Below are 12,705 nucleotides of genomic sequence, written 5' to 3' on the forward strand. Positions count from 1 at the left end.
TTATTTGATTTTCATATTTTTATCATTTAGATTAATTAAAACTGACATAATTAAAAAAATACAATTTATAATAAGGCACTCTAGAATAAGACATTCTCTTGACATTCTGAACATTTTAACTTTACAGTACATTCTGAGCATAGTAACAGTAATGATTACTCAGTTGACAGCAGGATACCAAATTGAAAAGTTACGTATAGAAAAGAGACACAAATAGTCACAGGCTCTATATGGCAACTTTTAAAAATACTTCAACTGAGTGTGACAAGAGATTTGTTTTCTTCTTTCCGATTCCCTTGCTGTTTTAGGTTAGTGTTCTGACGTTTTATTTAATTCTTTGAATATCAATAGAATCTTACGGTGTTTAATCATTTTGTGTATAAGATACGTATCAAACAGTGATATATATTTAATTAAACTACTTATTTTTCTTTCAGAGCAAATAATTTGACAAAATGGCAAAGTCAAAGAATCATACAAATCATAACCAAAGTAAGTTTTACCAAATGTTTCGCATTATTTACGGAAAAAGTGTAACAGCCAATTAGACGTGGGTTAAACCTTACTAGCTTAATCACCAGTTTTATTTATACAGCAGAAAATAATTAATGAAATGTGAAATATCGTGCTTAAGTTTGTAAATACAACGATGTAACGATTATTACAGGCCGCAAAGCGCACAGGAACGGCATCAAAAAGCCCACAAAGTTCAGGCACGAGTCAACTCTTGGTGTAAGTAGATTTATATATTGTTTGTGGAGTGATTGGGCTGGATCTCATTTAAATGTTGAGTGTGAACCACTTCTAAGAATTCTTATTACTTTAATTTAGTATACTTGTTCAAGATGAGTAACAATGTAATTAATTGTACTAGTTTTGATTTGAGTCCCCTTCACATTTAGATTTAAGTTTAAAAGGTGTCTGCATGTTGGGCCTGTGTCCCCTTATACGATTATTTTATTAATCACCTCCTGTTCTCTTGCTATAATTTTATTGTATGTATGAAGAGAGATGAAAATTTAATGTTCCCAATGTGTGACGAATTTACTTCTACAAAGCCAGATAGTGTAATGTTTAGTATTAGTTTGGTAAGGAAACTGGTGTAAGTGAGCATCAGAACAGCTCAGGTGAAAATGTCAAACAGCTGGTTCTCTAAAATAGGTATGTTTTCTGGTCAATTACAGCCTGTAAATTTATCAAACAACAATGGTTTTACTTGCTCTCTCCAAGTGCAACTTAGAATTAATTGTGTGACATAATACAAACATATTTCTGAACCAAGTATTTTGACAGCTTATTAAACAGCATTATTTTGTAATGATAATTATTTATTAGGATCCATATACATCAATAAATAAATTGAGACAGTTTTCTGAATCTACTCAAATTACTTATTATTTACCTTAATTGTGTTATTATAACTAACTAACTAACTTTTGATCTCTGACTGAAAACTGTAAATAAATTAATTACAACAGAAATAATACCTGTCCAGCAAATAGAATTGATGTAGCAATTTCAATGAATATTATAAATAAATACTTTTTTTTATTCACAGATGGACCCTAAGTTCTTGAGGAACCAGAGGTTCTGCAAAAAAGGCAACTTAAAACCAGCAAAGCAGGTTGCCCGTGCGGCAGAAAGGAAAGCCACACGCGAAGCCAAGGCCAAGAAATGAACTTTTAGCTTGTAAGGAAATAAAAACATAAAACTACTTTTTAGTTTTATTTTTATAATTTAAAACCATTTATACTATACTGTCACTTTCATGTATCTTATTTGTTGAGAATATTCTGAAGTTGATATTATCCATGTGACACTACCCTAAGATGAAATATCAAAACAAACTTGCTGGTTGATTTTCTATTATGATTATCATTTTTTTATTTACTCACATTTTCATACCTTTTAGTCTGTTGCAACTAGACCTAGGCTTGTTTCCAGGTACATTGTGCCAGAAAGATTATTTTAATAAGATAGATTATAATAATTGTAACACCTTCCAAATACCCAGTATAGCTAGTGCACTTCTATTTACAGTTAAGCCAAAGATCACCTAGCATGATAAGAATTGATATTAAAAAAAAGTTAGAAATTTTTGAGTAAGTAACTACGCGATACTCCCACGAACACAAAGTGGGCAGTAACTGCATATGCACCTGGAGGATGTCGGTGTCAGTCGCGCCCAGAAGCAGCAATAACTGATCCTGGTGCTACAGGTTAAACGCTTTGCTCTTCGACTCGAGTATGAATTGTCCCATAAAGTAAAACACCCATATCAAGTCCCGATAACAAAATTGACGATATACTTACGAGACGAGTTATTTATACAATGGTTTCCAGTGTAAAGGTTGAATAAAACATTTTTTTCCAACACAAAAAGACATTTATTTCTTAAGAATTATAATAATAAAATCTAACATGATGTCTACCCACTAGTTATAATCAAAGTTGGGTAGATATAAGGTATTTCAAACAATAAACCTGGATTTGTATATAAGGAAGAGTCTTAGGCCCTACACCGCTATTTGCAATTGCTGATGTATTAAAGGAAATTGAATTAAATATAGTATTCACCATAAGCATTTTTGAATGAATTTCCAATGATTATTTTATCCAATTTCCATTCAATTTTCGGCCATTGTAAATAGCAGAATTGGGGCCGGGCTCTTTTTTACCCGTGTAACGAGATCGAACGCGATCTCGACACACAGGTAAAAAAATAGAGATCGTTACTACTATTCTGTTGCAAAGTAGGGACGATCTTTATTTTCAATATCCGTCTTGTAATTTAATTAATCAATCAAAAGCCTTCATTGTCTCGAAGTACATAAAAATATAACAATAATTAATATTTAATAGAACTTACGCATGACACACGACACGTCTGTGTATAATTTTACGATGCACGTCACAAGCTCCACTATTCTTATTAAATAATTAAAAATTGTGATTATAATGAACTATTTTATAATGTTTGCATACTTAATTACTACGTAGGAAATCATTTTATTCGGAGCACTAAAAACTTATATTTAGATGGTAGGTACTTAAACAAAACTATTCTAGGCCAATCTGACAGTTTTTGAACCCTTTTCAGTCAGATATATCAACAGCAAGGTACTAAAGTAACTTAGATTGGCTTATTCCTTTGTGTACCTACTGGCCCGAAGTTAGGGGTAGCCAAATACACGTTGGACAGCTTAGGCAGGGCACAAACGCGGACACTATTCTTGAGTCAGATACAAGCTACCGATGAATATTGGATTGCTATATGAACCAGTATGAAATCATCCATATCTTGCGGATATTTAAACTTTGTCGGATCACCACTGAGCTGCTGAGGTAGCAGCTGCGGTCTCTGTGAAAATGTGACGTGTGATCCACAAAGTGTCTACGTTTGCGCAGAGCTTAATTCTGTCAATTAAAGTTGGTTGAGGCTAACACACAGAATACATACTAAAGGAATACCTATTCGCCTAACTGTATCCAGCCATATAAGCGTCATAGGTATAAATGGAAACTTATAGATACTACAATCATTGTAACAGCGTAGATATATGTCCAGCGAAATACGGCTGATATATCATAAATTGTTTAACCTAGCCTATATTCTAAAGTACTATAGTATAACAAATTTGAAAAAGCAACTATTTACTCGTTAATAGGAAGTTAAATAAATAGAAATCAAAACTCACTTTTCGTATGACACAACGCGACTTCATAATAAAAATTAAATACCATACTATTCGTGGTATTTCGCATTATCGGGGATTCGTTCATCGGTTTTAAAAGGTTACCAGATTAGGCCCGATAACCCGTACACGATTAGCCTTAAGAGCGACTATTATTCATCAAGTATTGCTGATAGATAACGAAAACGAAGCTGCCAAGGGTTTCTAACAGACACATTGGACCTTGTTCTGACCGTAAGATTATAATTGGTAGTTTATAGTGGTATTATATATTATATACCTAATGGAAGATGAGAAATTTTGAATGAAGGAGCAACATCAGGTATCAGGTATCCCAGTTTTTGGATGGCTTTCAGTTACCAGTTACCTGGGGAAAACGATACCCCATAATGAAACGGCTTCTGATCACTGGTAAAAACTGTAAGGATGTAAAAATGCCAGTCGTAGATACGGTAGATACCCGTAATCAAACGTGCCTATCGAAACATGATGGGATCATAAATGGTCACCCCTTCACAGACCAACTGTGTTAGGGCAGACAGCACGAATAGCTGAACCGTCATGGAACCGATCCATTCAATTGATTGACCAAGAATGCTCGTTGTTATTGCCCCGTGACAAATGGACTAAATCCCTATGTGTGGGATTAGATTTTTACATAAAAAAAGGACTTATCACTTTTCAGAACGATTTGGTTATTTAGACGCGTATACACGCGCTAAGCTGAACGGGTTCGAAAGCTTTCCGGTTCTGTCCACATATCGGTATAGAACTGAATAAGTTTATGTGTAATTATGAGTGTGTTGCTCATATATACATCTAGAAAAAAAAAAATATTCGTAGTGTTTATAACCTCACTGCAACTAAGTACCGTGGCTAGGCGACTCGGTCGAAATTAATGAGTTATACTTATTACCGGGCAATGATACTAACCTGTCCTTTCAAATATCGATTGAAACATTGAACGGGGTACCGCATTAATCCGTAATAACGTACATTTTAAATACGATTTAGTGTGTTCCTTTCAATTCCACGTATAGATAAGTACCCTACCGAATAGTTTCTAAGCGCATCGTATAGGCAGATGCGACCTGTATGGAAACACACTGCTTCGTATCAAAATTGTATTGAATATCATGAAGCATACTGTAGCACACGTAATCGTGAGAATTGGTATCCATTATTAACATCCTATGTAACAAGTCAAATTAGTTGCAAGATATTTAAATATAAGTATTTTAAAAATAAAAAGTACGTAATAATGTTGGTTTAGGTAACCTAAGACTGCGCTTTGTTTTTGTTAAATTTGGGGCCAGGTCCAGGTCCATTCGGCTTGTTTTTATTTTCTTGGTTTTTTGGTCCTTTGGGCCCCGGGCCCTTCGGTCCGTTACCTTGGTTTGGTCCTGGAGGCTTGTTATCGTTCTTGGCGTTGTTGTTTTTTGGACCACCAGGAGGAATCCGCTTGATGAAGAATCTAAATGACATGGCTTTGTCTTTTATGTAGTGAACCAGCGAATCTAGAGGCAGGACCGCACATTTGCCTTGACGAAATACCTCTTCAGCCTTGATAGCATCATTGAAGCAGTGTTCTATGAACACAACTTTCCTTCTTGGGTTCTGCTTGCTCGTAATATGTATTTCGTAAATATGGTCTTGTGCGACTTTCTTGCTTCCGATGTGTTGAATAGTCCAGTAAGCCATTTTCTGAAGGGTGTCAATCTTCATAGTTAAAATGAACAGTAGCTTGCTTTGAGCCACTAGGAAGAAATGACGGTCATCGTTTTTGATGTCGACGTTGGTAATCTCGACTTCCTCATCAGTTGTGACGTTGCAGAAGGACCCGTGGCGTTCCTTGAAATGATCCATAATTTCTTTCAGTCTACCTGTTAGAGAAATGAAAGTTTGTATCATTTAAAGCATTGCTGGTGGCTAGAAGATGGTGCGTGTTGGTATTTGAGACTAAGCTGTTTTAACGCAACTGTTTCTTTTGTAAAATTGACAGAAAGTTATCCTTTGGGACCAGGCAGTTAAATTTAAATGTATTTTCTTCACGAAATCCCAGACAAAAAGAAAATATTTACCAGTCCAGGAACATTTTCCAAAGACAACACCAAGAGGGCACTCCATTTCTCGAAAGATACACTCCTTGAGATGTTCTTCCAAGTCCATGGACACCATGGTGTAGACGCAACCCGACGACTTGTTGGGGCACGAGACTTTAGCCTTTAACAGATATAAATTTTTAGTTAGTAAATAGGTTTTGGGGCAATAAATGAGGAGGGTGAAGTCGATGATATCTCAACAAGATATTTCCGATTAATCTCCCGATATCTGCATTCCTATCTTTTCGGCATTTCAGAAAAAAATAATTAGTTTCTAATAGTACTTCGGCCGGCACGTGTTGCAATGCTACGCAGCTCACCCGGCGGTTACGTGTAATCAGTAAGAGTCTGACACTGAACGTTCCCTCCACCGAAGGATCAAGTCTCCACGAGACTCCCCCGCCGTGCCAAAAAATAAAGGTATTTTAGGTTCTTGAGCTACATACTGCGCAGTAGGTATACAACTTTTCAAATATCCATAACGAGCATACAAGGAAAATCGTATGAATTATGATTACGTAACATACAAATTAGTTGCATGGTAGTCAGTATACATTTTTTTAGCTAAGTTTCTCAGTTAGAGCACTTCTAACTTAAGAGAAACTTGGGTAAGTGCTAACAAAATCCAAAGTAATAAGTTCCCGTCAATGACTAACAATTTAGGTATCATCTCATAGTTTACGTATTGGGTAAAAGACTCCCCACGCCTTTTCTACTTTTCCCATGACGTTCACCAAGTGAGTGATTAAATTCCAATCCACTGACCTTGGAGACGATTTCTTCTAACTGCCAGTTCCTCATCTGCGTCAGATTCTGGCGGCAGATGGGACACATCGGTGGCAGCAGGTTCTGAGTGCAGGAGTTGCAGAGGCTGTGCCCCGACTGGCACTGGTATATCGGGGCGCTCATAGTCTCCATGCATACTGGACATTCTGGTAAATCTATTGCCACCGCAGCTGCCCTGGAAGTATGGTTGTATGGAATTTATTTTTTCCCCTCAATGAACTCCAGAACAAGCATTTGGTGATTATACAAGTGCTCGTAAATAGCCGCGGGGTTAATACCCGCGGAACGTCAGGCGTAATGGTCGTTTATAGTAAAATCACTCAATAAGTTTGTGTATCGCATTATTATAATATAGTAAGCAGCGCGTGTCACATTTTCAACCCTTAAATTTAAATACTCGCGAAATTCAAGATCAAGATAAGAACTAAAAAAGTTTTGACATTAATTTTTAGGCGTAGTTTAATTACTAGTTTGTGTATCACTTACTTTTTATTCGCCTTTGCCGAAGCCATTTTAGGATGGTTTCTGAAATTAAAAGAGAACGGTTACTATAAGTAATCAGGAGGAATTATTTACAAATACTTGACAGTTGTGAAAATTCGTCTTTAACATATCGCTACATTATACATTGAGGGTAGTCACAGAGTATGAAGTAAAGTAAAGTTCTTTTTTACCCGACTGCCAGGAGGGTTATGTGTTTAGCGCGTATCTTGTATATATGTAATATTCTTTATTACCTTGTATCTCTAGAACCGTTGAATGGATTTTCACATTTGGTCAGATCAGTATAAATAGAATTGCAGTCGGAGGCATGAAATTAAGTGCTTCTATATGATAAATTATTATCTCTTTGCGCATGCCTCCGACTGAAATTCTGTTTATACTGTTGCAAAAAATTGAAAGACTACCGTGCTGATATTTCTAAGTGTACAATACGTAGTACGTAGGTTTTGTAGTGTTTCAATTTACGTTTCTAGTTTTAAGTACCTACCTAATCATTGCTTTTTTAAATACCTTATCATTGAATTTTTATCTTGTTTCAGTCTTTTCAGTTGATTTTTAATTGTAGTTATCCATGCAGGCGGGTTTTTTGTTTTTTATATTATTATTTTATATCAGATGAATTAAGCTTTTTAAAAAAATATTTTGAATTTCTTATGCCGGGGCCACATTAACAAGAAATGCTATTATGGACGTTAACCGTAGGTATATAACCACAACTTAACGCGATAAAATTACCGTTTAGCGTGAGGCAATAGCTCAAGTGGCGGTACATCAAAAAATTAACGCAATAAATATTGCGCTAATGGGCATTGACGTTAGACACTAGTGTGGCCCCAGCGTAACGGACTAAAACTAAATTGAAATTTAAAAATACCCTTGCAAGTACTAACAACGCAGACTTCTTGTCGAAATAACTTTAAAGGTCGGGAAAGAGGTGCAAGATATTGCCGTCTCGCTTCATCTATCCTTAATCTCTATACCGAAGCGTCAAGTTATATCGGGAGCACTATTATACTTAAAACTACTGTTATTATGTTATTATCAACATACAGATAATACAATGCAGTATTTAATAAGGACTCCATGGTGTGGTTATGAGTAGCTAGCGACTCTAGTGATAAAACTAATTGGTAGACATTAGACACTGTCGTGATTATTTAACGTAGATAATATGTAACAACTTACTAGCACAGAGTTTTTATTTCAATCGTGAGTAATAGACACAAAGACGAGGAAAAACTGTTATAAAATAAATACCTATGTATTCTATTAAAATCGAATGAGACTGGGTGTGTTTAAAATTGATAAAGGAAATATATTCAACTACTTCATACAGCATAAAATTTGAAGATTTAATATGACAAGCACTAAAATTAAAAAAAGTCCAATAAGGCATGCTTATTTTTACTTTAATTCATTTCATGTTCACTGGAGTAAACATAAGTTAAGGATTCCGTATAAGAAGGACAAATAATTACTTACTATAATAAAAAATAAAATATAACCACGTTTTACATTTATGATTGTAACACCCGATCTTGCTGAATCAATACAATATCATTTCATCATTTTCGTACTGTGTGCATCATATAATAATAGAATTTATAATCTTCCTTCTTTTTTTAAAAAAGGCGTTTCTCTTCTACATGTACAACTCAAAATGGCCGAATAAATATGAAAGTCTTCGTTTTTATTCATTCCTAGTTCAGTGAAGATTGCTATTATTGCTAATCTTTCTGTCATAAGTGGAAGTGAAAGATATGTGAAGGCCAGTCTTCACTTATGGATCGGTTTACTGATAAACTCATTCAGCACTCATGTTTCATAACTTCAGTAAGACATTACGAGGGCCGAGGGGTATAATCTTACTGGAAGTGACTTGAACTTCATAATTCTATACTTTTGTAACCTTATAATATATAGGTTATAGCTAAATTCGGATCACATTTCAATATTCATAAGTAATTGATAACCATAATGAATCATAATCTAGATAGTTACTACAGAGTAGTACCCTGTAGTAACTATCATCTGAGGGTACACGATTAACACGATACTTTCAGAAACACCGGCAAAGTCTAGTCTTAATTTACGCATAAAATTAATTTGTTAATGTTTTCAAATTATACGTTGTGAAAAAAACAATAATAGCTCGCAAATGGTACTGAACTACATGGGTACAGAGCTCAAAAAAGGTAGTATTATGAATTCAACGGTAAAAAATAATTTTAATATTCAGAGAACACAATCCAACGTAAATGTCGGGAAGAAGAACGATTTAAAATAGAATAGAGTATAGACAAGCAAGACTTTTCCAGAATCAAAAAAAACTTCTTCGATCTTTCTTTTGAAGTAAAATTTTATTATTGATTGCTCTTCAATGATGGTATGATAATGATAGATATAAATATTATCAGGATAACACTTAGTCAAGATAAATATTTTGCAAACTAAACACGAGCTAAGTGATACTTAATTAAATTGAAGCAAGATGGCAGCCTTATCCAACATTTTATTTTACGTTATTAAAATGTAAGTATGCGGTGATTATTTCACACGACTCAGTTGCTTCTATCTAACAAAGCACGCTTTGACACACGCTCATGGCAAATAGGTATTTATTTTATCATTATAGCATCCTGCAAAATGACGCCGCTGCCAAATAAATACACAATCACAAATACTTTATCATAATAATTGAAATCAAAGTTCTTATCAATATTACAAATGAAAATACCTTACCTTATACGTTATTAGTTAAGAATCCAAATGGATATCGATAACAACTTAGAAATATTATAATGCTTGCTCACGATGTCACAAACCAGACGAACTACACGATGCAGTCGCTCTTACAATGGTTCTCTTTCAGGCGTCACATAACCGTCGCTTTTATGAGCGCTTCGTGACGTGGACTACGTTAAGGACTTAAATGCCAGATGCCATAATGAATAACATGTCGGCAAACCATTTAAAACTTAAAGTAGTGGACTATAAAGCACAAATTTATCTCGACTTAATCATGGATTCGGGAATTCCTGCGAACGAATTTGTAATGTTGCCAGTTATTAATAAAATATCCTTCTAAAACAGAGTGAATCACATGACATGCTAATTTAATGTACAAATATATTTTTAAATGGTATACCCTAAATATAAATTGTAAAAGTGACGATACAATTTTACAAATAGAAAAAGCATAAAGTATAATCACTGTCGTAATTTAGATTTATTTTTAAAAAGTTTTTTTTTTTTTGCCTTTTGTAAAGATAAGTGCTGTATATTTTAGGTATCAATCACTTCGGTAATAACTAATAACCGATATTTGTGCTGCTTGCAGTTTCTTAGCGAGGGGGGGGGGCGAAGGGGCGGACCGCTCCGGGCGTCACTATCAGGAGGGCGGAAAATTACCATGTAGAACTTTATAAAATTTCGATGTTAAAAAACAAGTTTAAAGGCGTAGCTTCACAATCGAAGCTCGAAAAAGCGTCAAAATATGGTCGCAGGAAGGGTAGCGATAAAGCTCAAAATGTTGACCTTTGACGCTAGGAGAGGTCATAGGTAATCGAGAGCGAGTGGCGAGACAAGTCGATACAAAAGTAAAGCTGTGACGGTCTCTAAATAAATTCCCCTAAATAACGGAATCAAAAATCGAAAACCCTCATCCTGACCAGATTTATCGCTGCAAACGAGCGACCAGCGACTGCATGAAGCAGCTACTTTTTGAGTCGCGGGAAATTTTAAAATGGGGTCACGTGATCATATTTGTCGCTGGAAACGAGCGACTCCATGAGACCGCGCCAGGTAACGAGCGACGAGCGACTGCTTGAAGCAGCGACTTTTTGTGTCTTGGGAAATTTAAAAATAGGGTTACGTGATCGGATTTTCAGCGACGAGCGATTCATGCGGCTACGCCTTAAGATTACGTCGTACAATTTAAGCGAGCTTTTTTAGTTTACAAGTTAGGGTGCCAAGGTGTGAATCCGCCCCGGGTGACGGTGACCCAAGTTACGCCACAGGCTGCTTAAATTACTCTTTGACCGCTACGTTAAAGTACGTAAACTTAGCGATAGTACCAAAGTAGGCCGGCCTATTGATTTTGATACATTTCTATGTACCTATTAAAGGATGAATTCGGCCGATCAGTGGCTCGATTAATATTCGAAAAAAATACATAGTACTGTGAGGTTTCAAGATAACCATGTTTTTGAAAACTTTTTCTTAAGTATTTCATAAACATTTTGTTCACAATTTTGGTCTCCTCAAATACTCCAGACTTGTTCTGTGAGTTACTAAAATTCTACTCTTCTAATCCTTTGAATCAAGCAAAACACACAAGCTATAATATCACTATTATTCACTATTTTTTCAGACCATAAAATGGTAAAAAATATTTTGCTCGAATAAAGATATTTCATTTGATTTACTCAAATAATGTAGCAACACAACATGTGGCTGACATGTCAATGTCACATCACATTTGTTTATTTTTAGGTTGACAGATGTACAAAATTATAAGTTGTGTTTGTGTTTTAAAATTTGTTTAAGTTATTCCAGATTTAACTTAAAAGTGTATGAAGGAAAAAAACATGAACAAAACTGAATCAAATGAAACTAGTTATTATAATTTAATAAAAGAAGATCCCATAGCTGTATTGGAATATGTTGATAAGTTCGTTAGGGTTCAAGCTATCAAGAACTGTTTTTATGAGGGTTTTATTCATTCAGTAGACCCAATAACTCACAGGTAGATAATGTTCATATTAAAATGCTGATTACCACCACATCACTCTTTTTTATTTATACAATATATAAATAACTTTAAATAAATTTAGTTTTATTAAAATTCAAATCTATAGGTCCTTACAAGTGGACTGTTTGCCAGGCAATTTTTTAGATAGTATAATGACTAAGTGTTTGGTCCAAACATGAATTGCTATAGAAGAGAACTGGCAAGAACCTCAATACAGTACATTTGTAATACCTTGTGTATCATACAATACCTGTATTATACACAATGATGTCACTGACATGATTAATGTAATTTAATTGTTGATATATCTTTTATTTTATTTTTTAGTGTCATCCTTTCGGTGCCTCAAACTGACGGGTATAAAACTGTCCTCATACCAGGCCATGCAGTCTCTGATATCTCTGAATTAAATTTACCCGGGAGCATAAAACCTCCACAGAAGAAACATCACAACATGGATTTAATAGCAGACAACCAAGAAAAAAAAAGAAAATTAATAAGTTGGTTTAAAACAAATTTGCTGCCAGTGACCGAATTAGATGACAAAATTGTTTTAGGAAATGTTACTGTTCTGTATCCATACAATGTCACAGATATTAGCACAGACAGCCCAATTGTTGCTATGCAAATAAAAGATATTATGGAAAGAATGCCTCATGATTTTGTTCCCACATGAATGTTGTGAATTTTGAAACTTTGTAATATTGAGCTGATTTTAATAAATAAGAAAATGTATTCTGATTTTCATTACCTAGTCGTACTAAATTATGTTCCTAATGTTAATACTAAGAAAATATAGGCAGATAAATACATTAAAATAATTATATGTTTGTGCAGACTGTACCTAAATTTTCTATTGCTGATT

The 12,705-nt window shown here is 34.7% G+C and overlaps 2 protein-coding genes across 2 annotated transcripts; one reads left to right on the forward strand and one right to left on the reverse strand.

The window, feature by feature from the left end:
* Positions 1 to 251: 251 nt before the first annotated feature.
* LOC113492046 (60S ribosomal protein L29) lies at positions 252 to 1,714 on the forward strand. The gene is made up of 4 exons (XM_026869326.1): positions 252 to 308; positions 438 to 492; positions 668 to 732; positions 1,559 to 1,714. The coding sequence occupies exons 2-4, from the start codon at positions 456 to 458 to the stop codon at positions 1,676 to 1,678; spliced, it is 222 nt and encodes a 73-aa protein (XP_026725127.1). The 5' UTR covers positions 252 to 308; positions 438 to 455; the 3' UTR covers positions 1,679 to 1,714.
* Positions 1,715 to 4,984: 3,270 nt separating this feature from the next.
* Positions 4,985 to 10,086, reverse strand: LOC113492044 (E3 ubiquitin-protein ligase siah-1-like). Its single transcript, XM_026869325.1, is given in 6 exon segments — positions 4,985 to 5,353; positions 5,355 to 5,578; positions 5,777 to 5,918; positions 6,563 to 6,758; positions 7,070 to 7,108; positions 9,830 to 10,086. Coding segments are annotated over 5 exon segments (657 nt in total). The 5' UTR covers positions 7,096 to 7,108; positions 9,830 to 10,086; the 3' UTR covers positions 4,985 to 5,284.
* Between the last annotated feature and the right edge of the window lie 2,619 nt (positions 10,087 to 12,705).

This window comes from Trichoplusia ni, chromosome 3 (genome assembly GCF_003590095.1).
Source record: "Trichoplusia ni isolate ovarian cell line Hi5 chromosome 3, tn1, whole genome shotgun sequence".
Lineage (NCBI taxonomy): Eukaryota > Metazoa > Arthropoda > Insecta > Lepidoptera > Noctuidae > Trichoplusia > Trichoplusia ni.